General features: G+C 40.4%; 1 protein-coding gene across 1 annotated transcript; it reads left to right on the forward strand.

Moving 5' to 3' along the window:
- The first annotated feature begins 3,903 nt into the window (after positions 1-3,903).
- On the forward strand, positions 3,904-10,937 carry il21r.2 (interleukin 21 receptor, tandem duplicate 2). The gene is made up of 9 exons (XM_048990994.1): positions 3,904-3,931; positions 5,854-5,959; positions 6,145-6,271; positions 6,489-6,646; positions 6,809-6,948; positions 7,040-7,205; positions 7,721-7,817; positions 7,911-7,995; positions 8,089-10,937. The coding sequence occupies exons 2-9, from the start codon at positions 5,866-5,868 to the stop codon at positions 8,581-8,583; spliced, it is 1,362 nt and encodes a 453-aa protein (XP_048846951.1). The 5' UTR covers positions 3,904-3,931; positions 5,854-5,865; the 3' UTR covers positions 8,584-10,937.
- Positions 10,938-12,840: the final 1,903 nt, after the last annotated feature.

Genomic DNA, 12,840 nt, shown 5'->3' on the forward strand with positions numbered 1-12,840 from the left:
TGTCTTGTTGTATTTCTGAGAACAGCTAGTAAAACATCAAGCTATAATAAAGGAAATTTGTACAAGTACTAACTGTGTAAAGTTACTTTTGGCAAAAATATTTGTTAAGGGGAATTCACAGCGGTACATTTCATTGTCTTAGTGTATTTTGTTGAAAAGGATATTTGCATATAGCATCACATAATTTAACAGGACGTCCTCATGAAAGAATCATATGCTTATCTCGGTCATTTACTTACGAAGAAACAGATCTTTGAGAGTGATGACTGGGACTTTCCCATCGATTTTGTGATGACTGCAATCTCTATCATTCATCTAACAGCGCCATGCTTATCGCACTTCAAGATGTCAGTGATATTTCAGGAAATGAACAGTCATTGCCCTTTAAGGTTCTTCACTATAAAGATTACTTGCATTGCAGTTTATTCATTTTCAGTGCATCTTTATTTTAAGGAGAAGTAGTAGAAATACTTTAAAGGGAGAGAAATCACCATGGAATGCAATGCAAATTTGAAAAATGATGGTACGAGTGTGAATTATTCATATCAATAAAACTTGTTTCTACTACGAAATCTGAAATATAGAAATCTATTGAAAAGAAAATATTCATTTGGTCATTTAAAAATATTCATATGTGTTTATAATGGCAAATTAACACAGAGGTCATACAAGCTGGTTTTTCTTGTAGCAAAAAAAAAAAACCAGGAATTGTCCGCTCTGTCTCACTTCAGACACCTCCTGGCCTTGTGATCTGTATAATCACTTTTTTAAAAGTGAGATGTTCCAGATCTGCAGCGGCTCAGCCAACTGTCACAAAAGAGGCATGAGCAGGGTTCAGCTACGAGGTCACCGAGCACCAGATCGCAATCAGTTTTTAAGAGCTGAAGATAAAATTTGATGCTAAATACTCATCTGAATAAAAAATTAGGGTAACTAAATGGTTATGCATATGGGTAACATGAGGTGTGAATCTGACTTCCTGGAAAACGCTGGAATATGCTGGAATGATCCCTCCCCTCATCATCTCCCTTTGGGATTCCCTGCTCTCTGGCTAGTCTCCAAGTGCCTTATGCATGCCTAGGGGCTCAAGACAAGATGTAAGCAGAGGGCCACCGGGAAGCTCTGTATGGCGAGGGTGATGTCAGAAAGCTCTCTATGGCGACAGTGATGTCAGAAAGCTCTCTGTGGCTATGGTGATGTCAGAAAGCTCTCCGTGGCGATGGTGATGTCAGAAAGCTCTCTATGGCAATGGTGATGTCAGAAAGCTCTCTATGGCGATGGTGATATCAGAAAGCTCTCTGTGGCAATGGTGATGTCAGAAAAAAGGTTTGGGGTGACCTGGGTGTACAGTGTAGCATCCCCTTTAATATTTGGACATATGTATGTAGGTTATTGTATTATAATGTCTTCTAAGAAGAAATACTGAAGCAACTAACACACAAATGATGTGACTGTGGGTGGTGCACTGGTGATCAAGGTTCAATCCCTCCTCTACTACTGCAGGGTTTCCTCTGGGTTCTCTGCCCCACAATCCAAAAACGTGCTCAGGTAAACTGGAGCTGCCAAATGTTCCATAGGTGTGAATGGTGTGTGATGCCTGCAGTGGGTTGACACCCCATCCTGAGCTTTTCCCGGGCTCACACCAACAGCTCTGAAGCCAGAGGACCCCATGTAGGACAAAGCAGGAATGGGTGGATGGATGGGTGGAGGGAAGATATTAAGCTTATGATACTAATGTGTTTAGTGTTAATGCACAGCTGGAAAGGTAGCACTATGGCCTAAGACCTCCAGAGTTGTGTGATCGACTCCTAACCATACGGTTTTAGAATATGTAAACTCCACATACACAAAACTGCTTGCAGAATTCAAATGCCCAAAGCTGGAGGGTGTAAAGGGCAACCATATTATCATTTCACTGCATTTAGATGCGCTTTAGGAGACGGAAGCAGGAAGGCCACCACCCTATTTGCATCGGTGGTGAGAATGTGGAGGTGTTATAGAGTTTTCGATTCCTCTGGGTTTCAGATCAGCTGTGACCTGTCATGGACCACAAACACTTCAGCCATTGCCAAAAAAAAACTTGAGAAACTCCACTTCCCGCGGAGCCTGAAGAAAGCACAACTTCCACAGCAGCTCCTGGTGAACTTCTATAGGTGCACCATAGAATCAGTGATCACATATTGCATCACTGTATGGTACTCTGGATGCACCTCAGAGAACAGGAAGACCCTGTAGCACATCATCAGGACAGGCCAGCGGATCACTGGCACCCAGCTTCCATCACTGGAAGTAATCCATCACACCCAGTGCAGTCGCAGTGCGGGAAAAATAATCAAGGTCTCTTCCCACCCTGGACACAAACTCTTTACACCTCTGCCATCTGGTAGACGCTACAGAACCCTGTACGCATCTTGTACATATATAGTGCCTGTACATATGCTCCTATTCTATTTATGCCTCAGAATCTATTTAACTGTAAATATACTGTGCATCTGCTGGCATGTTCCAAACTAAATCTATCTTCAGCCTCCTCACAGAGCACATCAAATATGGACACTAATCCAGTCAAAATTATTATAAACTATTATTAAAAGAATGACGTGGTACTGCACATCTATCAGCGTAAATCGCATTACTGGGTTGCAGATGTAATAAAACACAAAGAGGTCTTCAGCATAATCTGATTTCACAGAATTCCAGTTCTGTTTTTACTTAGGGTTAGTAAACTCAGAATATGTTTGAGAGACAAAAATCATGAAACTGCTTAATCAGAGTACAGTTATGTCTTAAAAATGCAGTAATTCTGAGTTAAAAGAATACTCCTTTGCAGATGCTGGCTGCCCGTGCGAAGTGAAAGTCTTAGAAACCTTTAAGGTAAACTGTAGCGATCAGCAAAAGCCTATGCTATCCATAATGCTGAAGGGCCTTTCTGTGAAGAGAGCGCTTAACTCACAGCTCATGAAGTGCTCTTCTGTTCTGTTAAATGTCCAAAACCCTATTAGAATCACTTATAACACATATGACTATTTTCACTAGTTGGTGTGATAGTGACCCAGTAGCGCTTACTCTATTATATATCACTACATTCTAAACATACCTTTTGCAAATTCATACCTTTGTGCCACGTTGAAGCAAATTTTAAAGTGAAAACTTAATTGTAGTAACTTCTCTCCATGTTAAGTCAATTTAAAGTGATGGGACCTGTGTGAGCTATGGGGATTAAACAGCTTTGAAAGCTTGACATAAGTAATATGACCTGCAACGCTTCTTGCTAGCCTCAAAGATGCAGTTGTCTGCTGCAGATATTAAGGGGAACCTTACCTGCCTATTCTGGTCAAAGATAGGGACGAATATTTGTAAAAAACAAGTCATCAATAGTGCACCACAGGCGGAATTAATGCGGAGGTTAGCCATTATTCGACTGATATATTAAAACAGATTCCTCCAGATTCTTCAGTATTACAGAAAACTGGGAAAACAGGGATACCAATATTTCACAGAATTTTAGTTGTGGTGATTTTTGGTATTGATTATGCTTTCATCAGAATTTAATACAAATGATTCACACAGGAAACCTTGCTCGTCAAATTGTATTGATTTCTTCTCCTTTCGAGTGTGCAGTGCCAGGTATTAATAGTATATACCACTGTTTTGTTTTCTCAGTTGAGTCTAGAACAATGAAATCCAAATTAAAACTAACTGCCAGCACAGGATGTCTATTTATATCCAGTCGTATCTTGAAAACGGACAACAACAAGAACAAATACATGAACAATAATAATAATATTAAAAATAATAATAACAATTATGAGCGAACGCTGCTGCCGGATGTTTTCGTCATCGCCTCGTACTTTTTTTTCACAAACCATAACGCCTCGTGTCACAGACTTTTTCATTCATCATGAGAGTGGTGTACAGCGCAAGGTGTAAGGTATAGTGCCAAATGATATATGTGTCTGTTTATAAACTGTCTAGTCCATATTTAAGTATGTGTTTATAATATATATAAAATATATATAAAATATAGTTATAGTAATCCCACTATTGTGCTTGCTGAATTTACATTGTAAATCTTATTGGAACTTACTGACAATGCACCTATACAACTTTTTTTTCTTAAATTGTAGATCGGAGCTCACTGGTAATGTTTAAGTAATTCTGTGCTGAGTATAAAAGATGTGTATGATTTATATATTTTTAACTGTTATATTCAGTACAGTATACTGTTTACAGACGGACACACGTAAAAATATGTACTTTATGTAATTCAAATACTCATCTCTGTGTATGTATCTGTATATATTGTGTGAATATATAATATATAGCACATGTATCCATGTACTGCCCTCGTCATTTAATGGTACCTGATAGCAATCCGCGACGGCCACGCATTTTCCATAAGATGGAAAGGTGTACGTAGACTGGAAAAGGTGTCTTGGTATGGGCGTAGGAGGGAGTATGAGACTGTGGGACCAGCGTAATAATTTAAAAGTAAAAGGTAAAAACAATTCTGGGGGGAGCAATACAGCCAAGTTCAATGTTGAGGGGTACACGTCTCCCTCGGATCCCACGCCCCTGTGTCAGGGGTATTGTGTGATGGTCACCTTCTATTGGTACTATTTCACTTTGAGTGTATTTTTTTTCTGTTGCACAACACATCCTTGAATCATGTACGTTGCTTTTTTGGAGTCGGTTTCCAATTAAATCAAATTAAACGTTACGAAACGTTACGTTAATCGCAGCTCAGCGTTAACAAATATAAAATTCAACTGTAGGAAAGATACCAGAGTGTAAATAATATAATAAAAGTGCACGTGTTCATTTAGTTCATTATTATTATTATTGTTATTTTGCGGCCGTTGTCAATAATAATAATAATAATAATAATAATGTCAGTGACTGACGGGCTTGCTGGACGGGGTGTCTTGTAGGCTGCCGGATAAATGCTAATTCAGATGTACTATGTAGGCTTTTCCTTGTATTTCGTACTATACCTTAATTAGAAGTTAATTGGACTATTTTGAATATCCGGAGGACTCCAGTACACCAAATATTGGATCAGTCTAGCTCAGGTATTTGACATAAATACTTTTCATGTCTCTTCGGACATTTACTGACCTTTTCTCTTTCTCTCTCACACACGTAACAGCACGATTCCGTGAATTAATACATGAATAGCAATAACTTTCAGTGCAGTCATTTTCGGATCATAGTCCGTGGTCCGCGTATTCAAAAAAAATCATGAAGTGGTGTAAAAAAGAAGGAGATTAGAAAGTGAGATAAATGGCAGAAGGTGCACGTTTCAGCACTGTACTTGGACAGCTCCCCCGGCCATCACCATGGCGATATGTCGGCAGTGGCAGCGCAGACAATCATTTCAGGAGTCGAAATCAGTGTAACATCAACTGCTTTCCAAACATCTGCATACCAGCCGATACTGATTTCTATGGAAAATGTGAAAAAAATACCGAGGGTTCCGTTTACTCCATGAACAAATTCGGAACAGCTCGATAATAGCTGTCATTCATTTTGGACTCGACCGCATCCTTGAAAACAGAGATTATTGGATTTCCTGTGCAGTGACCACAGCTTTCAGTGTGTGTGTGTGTGTGTGAGGGGGGGGGGGTGTCAGGCATAATTTATATTGTGGGGGACCAAATTTCCCCACAGAGATATAATTACAAACATGTGTGTGTGTGTGTGTGTGTGTGTGTGTGTGTGTGTGTGTGTGTGTCGATTCTGACATGCAAGGACTTGAGGCCCACAATTCCATAGCAACACTAGCTTTGCTTTTTAAGAAGAAGCCAGCTTTGCTTCCAATGACATGCTGATCCACTTTGCTTCCCCGCAAAGGGCTCCAGTACCATGAGGCTTGCAGTGATCTTGTTCTGGACTCTCGCTGACATCACACTCCTAGCAGGAGCTGATGATCTGGATGGAGAGTGTCGCTTTGAATATGGTGGGTAGCTTTATATTTTTCTATTAGGATGTCTTAAAATGATAATTAGATATACTTGCAAGCAATTGTATAATTTATACCATCTAAAATATATTTTAAATATGGTTGTACTTATCCAATAAATACTTGCATTAATATGTGAATTGAGTTTGAGGAAATCATGCAGGTTCTGTGCCCAACTGCAGCCAACAGCTTTGGAAACAAATGTTTGAATGACTACAATCAGACGTTCAGCTGTGTGCTGGACAGCACCGGACCCTGTCCCACAGAAAACACACTCTGCTGGTTGGAGTTTTCCTCAGAATACACACAGTGAGTCCTGCCTTTAGCAGTCAGGTTGTACTCTAAAGCCTGAAAGACTTGCCTACATGCATGAAAAAAATGCGTTCAGCTTGCAAGACATTTAACACTCAGTTATTTTACACTCAGTTATTTTACACTCAGTTATTTTACACTCAGTTATTTTACACTCAGTTATTTTACACTCAGTTATAACACTCAGATTTAACACTTTTCTCCCTATGTACAGGCTGAATTGCTCACTACAGAATACTAGAAACTGTACTGCTTTTGGAGATGATTCATCATTTGAAGAGTATTCCGTGTTTGATATTTTTCTCTGCATGACACGGAATGGACAGACGAATAAAGAGTTAATCATTCAAAACTACAGGTCTATGTGTAACAGTAGGTTTCATTTCTATACCATTAATGTCAGGAGGCAAACATCATCATATTGGTAATGCCAATGTATGCAGCACAGATCTACTGTATTGCTATATGGAATAGTACTTAGTACATCTTATTTATTCATTTGTTTGTTTGTTTATTATGGTATTTTTTTCACAGTCAAACCAGTAACTCCACATAACCTAACTGTTCACCGGCGTCTGGGTGGTTACTTCTTCACTTGGGACCATGGATATTTTGATAAACTAGTTGAAAGCCTAGAATATGAACTCTTAGTCTACAAAAATGGACATCATAACGTAAGGAGAACAATGATTTAAAAAATAAAAATCCTGCAGCCGGAGAGGCATTCAGCATTAAAAGCGCTCGCTCTTGCTTATTGCTTTGCAGCCAAATTGTTTTCGCCCGATGAACAACAGCTACTACATCAAAGATGAAAACCTTGAGCCTAACGAGATGTATGTTGCCAAAGTGAGGTCCAAATCAAAATCTCCGTATGATGGCCCATGGAGTGAGGACAGCAAAGCAGTGAGATGGAATACTACAAGGACACACGGTGAGACACGTCAATGCAAGCACAGAATCTTGCCTTATTACACCTATCTACTGTAATCTGTATCATGCTTTTCATTATTGGCCTTCACACCACCAAGATAAATCTGTGATATGAACCTATAAGTCAGCAATGCAGTTTTGGTGCCCAGTCAAATTCCCCGTAGATTAATAACAATGCATTTCATTTATTCAGCTCTTTTTAAAAACCCAAAGATGCTTACAACAGATGAGGGAAAGAGCACAGATAGACACTACGACAGGGGAATGCAAGCTGACAACTGCAAACAATGCAGTAATAACCAAGGGAATTCATACAAGAGTGGCATGCATATGTATGATTAATTAGTGGCAATACAGTAATTGTAGAGAAGATGTAGCATTACAATTAAGTTATACAGATAGAAGACAGAATCTGTCTCTCCCAAACATTAGGTTAGACTGTCTTTGGAATGCCAAAGTATATTGTTGCCATTGCATGTGATTTACCCTTGAATTTTTTTTTCTCACTTTAAGAAGGTTCCAACATTCTGCTGCCTTTCGGAAAACTTGATATCCTGCTCTACTTGGTAGCTGCTCTCTTCTTCTTTGTCCTCTTCTTCAGTTTTACTGCAAGGTAACTTAGTTATGCAGAATATTTGTGTGTGTGTGTGTGTGTGTGTGTGTGGGTGTACACTGCTGCAGTTCTGTAACCTATAGTGTGTCACAGGCAGAAGCTTAAAGCCTTCTCCAAAATACCAACACCTGCGCCATACTTTCAGCCTCTCTACAAGATTTATAAAGGGAATTTCCAGGTAAAGTATCAATTAAGTACCATTTAGTTCTCAATAAACAAATAAATAAACAAATGACATTTCATTTACAAAATAACCTTCACATTCCCATAGAACTGGCTTGTGCATCCGAGCTACATGGGAGACTGCAAGATGGATGAGCTGTTGAAAATAGACACTTTAATCGAAGCCAAACCAATCAGCAATGAGGAGAGCTTTCAGCCCCTCCCACCGCACTTTCCTCGATGCCAAGCTCCTTATGTCTGCTATGATGACAAAGACTGCACTGTATGTGACCAGAATGACTGTCCCAGCAGCCCAGAGCCACCCTCGGTCCAGAAAATCAACATGGATGACATGCAAAATATTCAGTCTCAGGACCTGAGTGACACAGACTGCAAAGATCTGACATTCAGCTTAGACAGCAATGAGTCACAGGGGATTCCATCCAAGGAACTAGAGAGTCCGGGTTACCATGATGACTACTGCACGCTCTCTGACACGCCCAATGGCCTCGTTCCCACTGTTATGGTCACAAAGATCTCTGAGAAGTCACGGGAGGCAGAATGCTCACAGATCTTAGAAATGGACCTCAATGCTACAGGTTGACACTTGAAACATACCTGCAACATACGAGGGTTGGACAATGAAACTGAAACACCTGGACAATAGTGTCTGAGGTTTCATGCCTATACTGAATATGCGCAGCCTGGTGACCAGTCTTCACTGACTGTACATTCCATCAGTGTGGGCAGAATGTAAAGGTTGAATAAGCAGATAAATAGCACAGATGTACATACATTTTTGCAGTCCACACAACATAATAAGAGACATATCTGAGTTCAAAAGAGGACAAATTGTTGGTATGCATCTTATATCTGATCAGGACAGTAAGACTTTGTGGGATATCAAGAGCCACAGTATCCTGGGTATTGTCGGCATACCACCAGGAAGGACGGACCACATCCAACAGGAGTAACTGGATGCAAGAGGAAGCTGTCTGACAGGGATGTCTGGGCACTAACCTGGATTCTATCCAAAACACATAAGACCACAGCTGCCCAACTCACTGCAGAATTAAATCCACACCTTGACTCTCCTGTTTCCACCAAAACTGTTGGTCAGGAGCTCTACAGGGTCAGTCTTCATGATGGGGCTGTATAGCCAAACCTTTGGTCACTCGTGCCAGTGCCAAATGTCGGTTTCTATGGTGTCGGCTGAGCAATGTTTGACTGTGGACAATGTGAAACGTATTGTTCTCTGGGGTGTCCACCTTCACTGCATTTCCCACAACTGGGAGAGTCATGGTGCGGAAATGCCCCAAAAGAGGCTTAGCGCCCGGACTGCTGTGTACTCAGAGTGCAGCACAGTGGTGGATCAGTGATGCTTTGGGCTGCAATATCATGGCATTCCCTAGGCCCACTACCCGTTCTAGATGGCCGTGTCACTGCTATGGACTACCATCCAACATTGCACCCTGAAGGTGGTGCCATGTATCAGGATGATAATGCACCAATACACACAGCAAGACTGCTTACAGAGTGGTTTGATGAACTTGATAATGAAGGTGAACATCTCCCATGGCCTGCAAAATATTATTGAGCCACTTTGAGCACCCTTTTTGGGTGTTTTGGGGGAGCGAAACAGGAATTGTTTTCCTCTACCAGCATCACATAGTAACCTGGCCACTGTTCTGCAAGAGGAACGGCTCCAAATCCCTCTGGTCGCAGTGTGGGACTTGGATCTGTCATTCCCAAGATGAACTGACATTGTCTTGGCCACAAAAGGAGACCCTACAACATATTAATAAATTACTGAGGACTAAAACCAGGTGTTTCAGCTTCATTTTCCCAGCCTTGTATGTCATAGCAGTACTTTAAGTGTGAACTGGTGCGTGGCAGAAATGTGAGGATCTGGGAGATAAAATAACCGTCCAAACGGAACAAACCAATAAAACAAACACACAAAGGTGAAAAACCCAGCCTACAATAATACTTCTACATGACAAGCACACTTGGTAGAGCATGAGTGAGTCAGTTTCATTATGTTAATTTCTGGAAAGAAAATCAAAACAGGTTACAGTGTTACTGTGAAAAGTGACACCATATTGCTTTAGAAAGAATACAACTGATGATATTTCATTGAAGTTGTCGCACGGATTACTCGTGATTTCGTTGTTCTGGATTATACTAGTTGATATCATTTTGCTGTTTATTAAACAGTATATGTTAAATAGATTTCTCTAAAATGTTGTGCATTTAATATTCTGTATAATACACTGTTAAATGGTTTTATAATACATAACTGGAATACAGTTGATACACTATGTTTCTTTAGTCAAAATGAAGAGAGATGCTGGTGTTTTCTGTTATGCATTTAGCTGCTCGATAAGTAAAACTTCTTTATATATGGCATAATGTTCCATTTACATATTTTCTCACTGTACTATCAGTCATAGCTTTTTCATTCTACTGTAATGACATTTTTTTAAACTGGAGACATGTTAACTACAGTTCCCTCCACCATTATTGTAAAGATTTGTAAAAAAGCTTAGAAAAAATGGCAGGAAGCTAAAACTGGGCCTTCATTGGACCTTCTAGCAGATCAGTGATCCTAAGCACATGCCCAAATCAACAGAAAAATGGTTAGCAGACCAGCGAATCAAGCTTCTGCCACGGACATCACAGTCCCCTGACTGGAACCCCATTGAAAACCTGTGGGCTGAGCTGAAGAGGAGCATGTATAATAGAAGGCCTACCAATCATCTAAGATACCCTGCTCTAGATTCTCCAGCCTTATAAAATATTATAGGAGAAGACTCAGTGCTGTTATACTGCTAAAGGGAGGTTATACAAAGTATTAAATGCTGGGGTGACAATAATCGCGGCACATGTGTTTTTGTTGAAAAGAATTATTCCTGGTGAAAGAATTGTTTTTGTTTGAATAAATTTATTTTAATGAAAGGTTGGATTTTTCTCATTTGTTTCAGTGTGAGATGAAGGTAGTTCACTGAAAGATAGATTTTACAAATCTTTACAAGGGGTGCCAATAATTGTGGAGGGCACTGTAACTAGGCAAAGGTGCCTCACTGGGAAGCACTGCTGCCTCACACCTTAGCGGTTGGGGCTCTATATCCTGCATCTGCCCGGTGTGCGTAGAGCTTATGTTTCCTGCTCCCTTCATCAGGTACTCCAGTTACTTCCTGAAGTCCTAAGACATGCAGTTGGGCTAACAGGTGCCTCTCATTTGCTTGTAGTCTGGGAGATTGTGTCTGTGCCCTACAATGGAGAGATGAACTCCTATCTAGTGCCCAGTGCCAATGGCATAGGAGAGAGCTTGATATTGGGGGGGATGAATGAATCAGCAATGAGGAGAGCCCCCCCCCCCCTCCCTGTTCCTGCGCCTTTGCCCTGTGCTGCTTGAGATAGCTCTCACATCCCCAACCCTGACCAGGATAAGCAGCAGGATGATTGCTCTTGTTAGGGTGATACTGTAACTCAGATAGTATTTTACAGATCTTTGGCATTGAACTTTGCAGATACATTGTATCGGTGAAAATCTGGAACTGATACAATTTTGAGACGGATCACATAAAAACTGAAGCAGTGCTACATAGTGATAGCAAAGTCATGGTTCAAGTACAGTAATAGGAGGGGGGCATCATGTGGGACCCTAAGACATGGTCCTTAACCTGAATTCATGTGTCTCCCAATGACTTATCAAGTACATGGCCTAGAACCTGAATCCAGGAAGAGAAAGACGGGTAACGCCCTGAATGGGATGCTAGGGCAAACGCTATAGGCAGGGAAACCACTGGTGACTGTGGGAGGAAGTGGAGAACCAAATCAAATGCACCACAGGGATAACATACACATTTCACACAATGTCACTTTAGACTGGTCCATAGTTAACTAAATATCCAATGGCTCAAAAATAGGTTGATAGTTGATTTTTAATAATAATTTAAAAAAAAAAAAACAAAAGTTGTTGAAATTAGCAGTGTTTTATACAGTGTTGCAGAGTGGGGTGGAGTGTTGAGGATCTGTGCCAGCAATTGGGCCCTTGAGCAAGGCCCTTAACCTGCAATTGCTGTGTTCTGGGTATGATGTATAAGGAGGTCCTCCAACTTACAGGGAAACACTTGGGGTTTGGTGGCAGTATTTGCACTCCAGCTACCACAAAAAAAATTCACATTGGGCCATTCAGACTAGTGTGGTGCTGAGGTATGACCTGCCACATGGCTGTACTTGTGTTCTCATCCCTGAGGTGCTTTGTCGTGTGGTGGGTGCGGCAAGGCACTGTAATCTGCGCATGCTCCTTACCTATCTATGTCGTAGTTGTTTGTGTCACGGTGGGCAACCATGTAGGGTATGTTGTCAAGATGAATGAAGCAACTTACCGGTTTCATAGTTTCAGTTCGGTCATGTGTGCAGCGCTTTGTAAATTCAAGAAACGCAAAAGTCATTGATATTGCAGCAGTTATTCCGAATTACTCAGTTAATTGATCAAATTCCCCTTAATAAAAAGCTACGATGACTTACGACTTATCTGTCTAATCTTTGTTCGTTGCTGCGATATAATTCTCACGCAAATCTAATAAACCTATGGGTACCATGGGAGTCATCTTGAAAAAATCGTGTTATTCTAATCTCAAATCCCACAAAAAAAAGTTATTTTTTATAAATATAAATTTATAAAAATCTATGAAAAATTTTGAAAGCGGTTGTATGGTTGGAAAATTGTTTACAGGTATCACGTAATTTTTATTAGCCCATATTTATATTTTATAACTTAAATACTTGAAACTGCTAAAACCAACAGTACTCATTTGTAACTTCTGCTTTATTATGAAACTTGCATAAAATT

Source organism: Brienomyrus brachyistius, chromosome 22 (genome assembly GCF_023856365.1).
Source record: "Brienomyrus brachyistius isolate T26 chromosome 22, BBRACH_0.4, whole genome shotgun sequence".
In the NCBI taxonomy this organism is placed as follows: domain Eukaryota; kingdom Metazoa; phylum Chordata; class Actinopteri; order Osteoglossiformes; family Mormyridae; genus Brienomyrus; species Brienomyrus brachyistius.

What these genes read in the sequence shown, in the direction of transcription:
- il21r.2 (XM_048990994.1), top strand. Translation starts at nt 5,866, where the DNA reads ATGAGGCTTGCAGTGATCTTGTTCTGGACTCTCGCTGACATCACACTC. An exon ending in CTACAGGTCTATGTGTAACA is followed by an intron (nt 6,647 to 6,808) that starts GTAGGTTTCATT and finishes TTTTTTTCACAG; the next exon opens with TCAAACCAGTAACTCCACAT. An exon ending in TTCTTCAGTTTTACTGCAAG is followed by an intron (nt 7,818 to 7,910) that starts GTAACTTAGTTA and finishes AGTGTGTCACAG; the next exon opens with GCAGAAGCTTAAAGCCTTCT.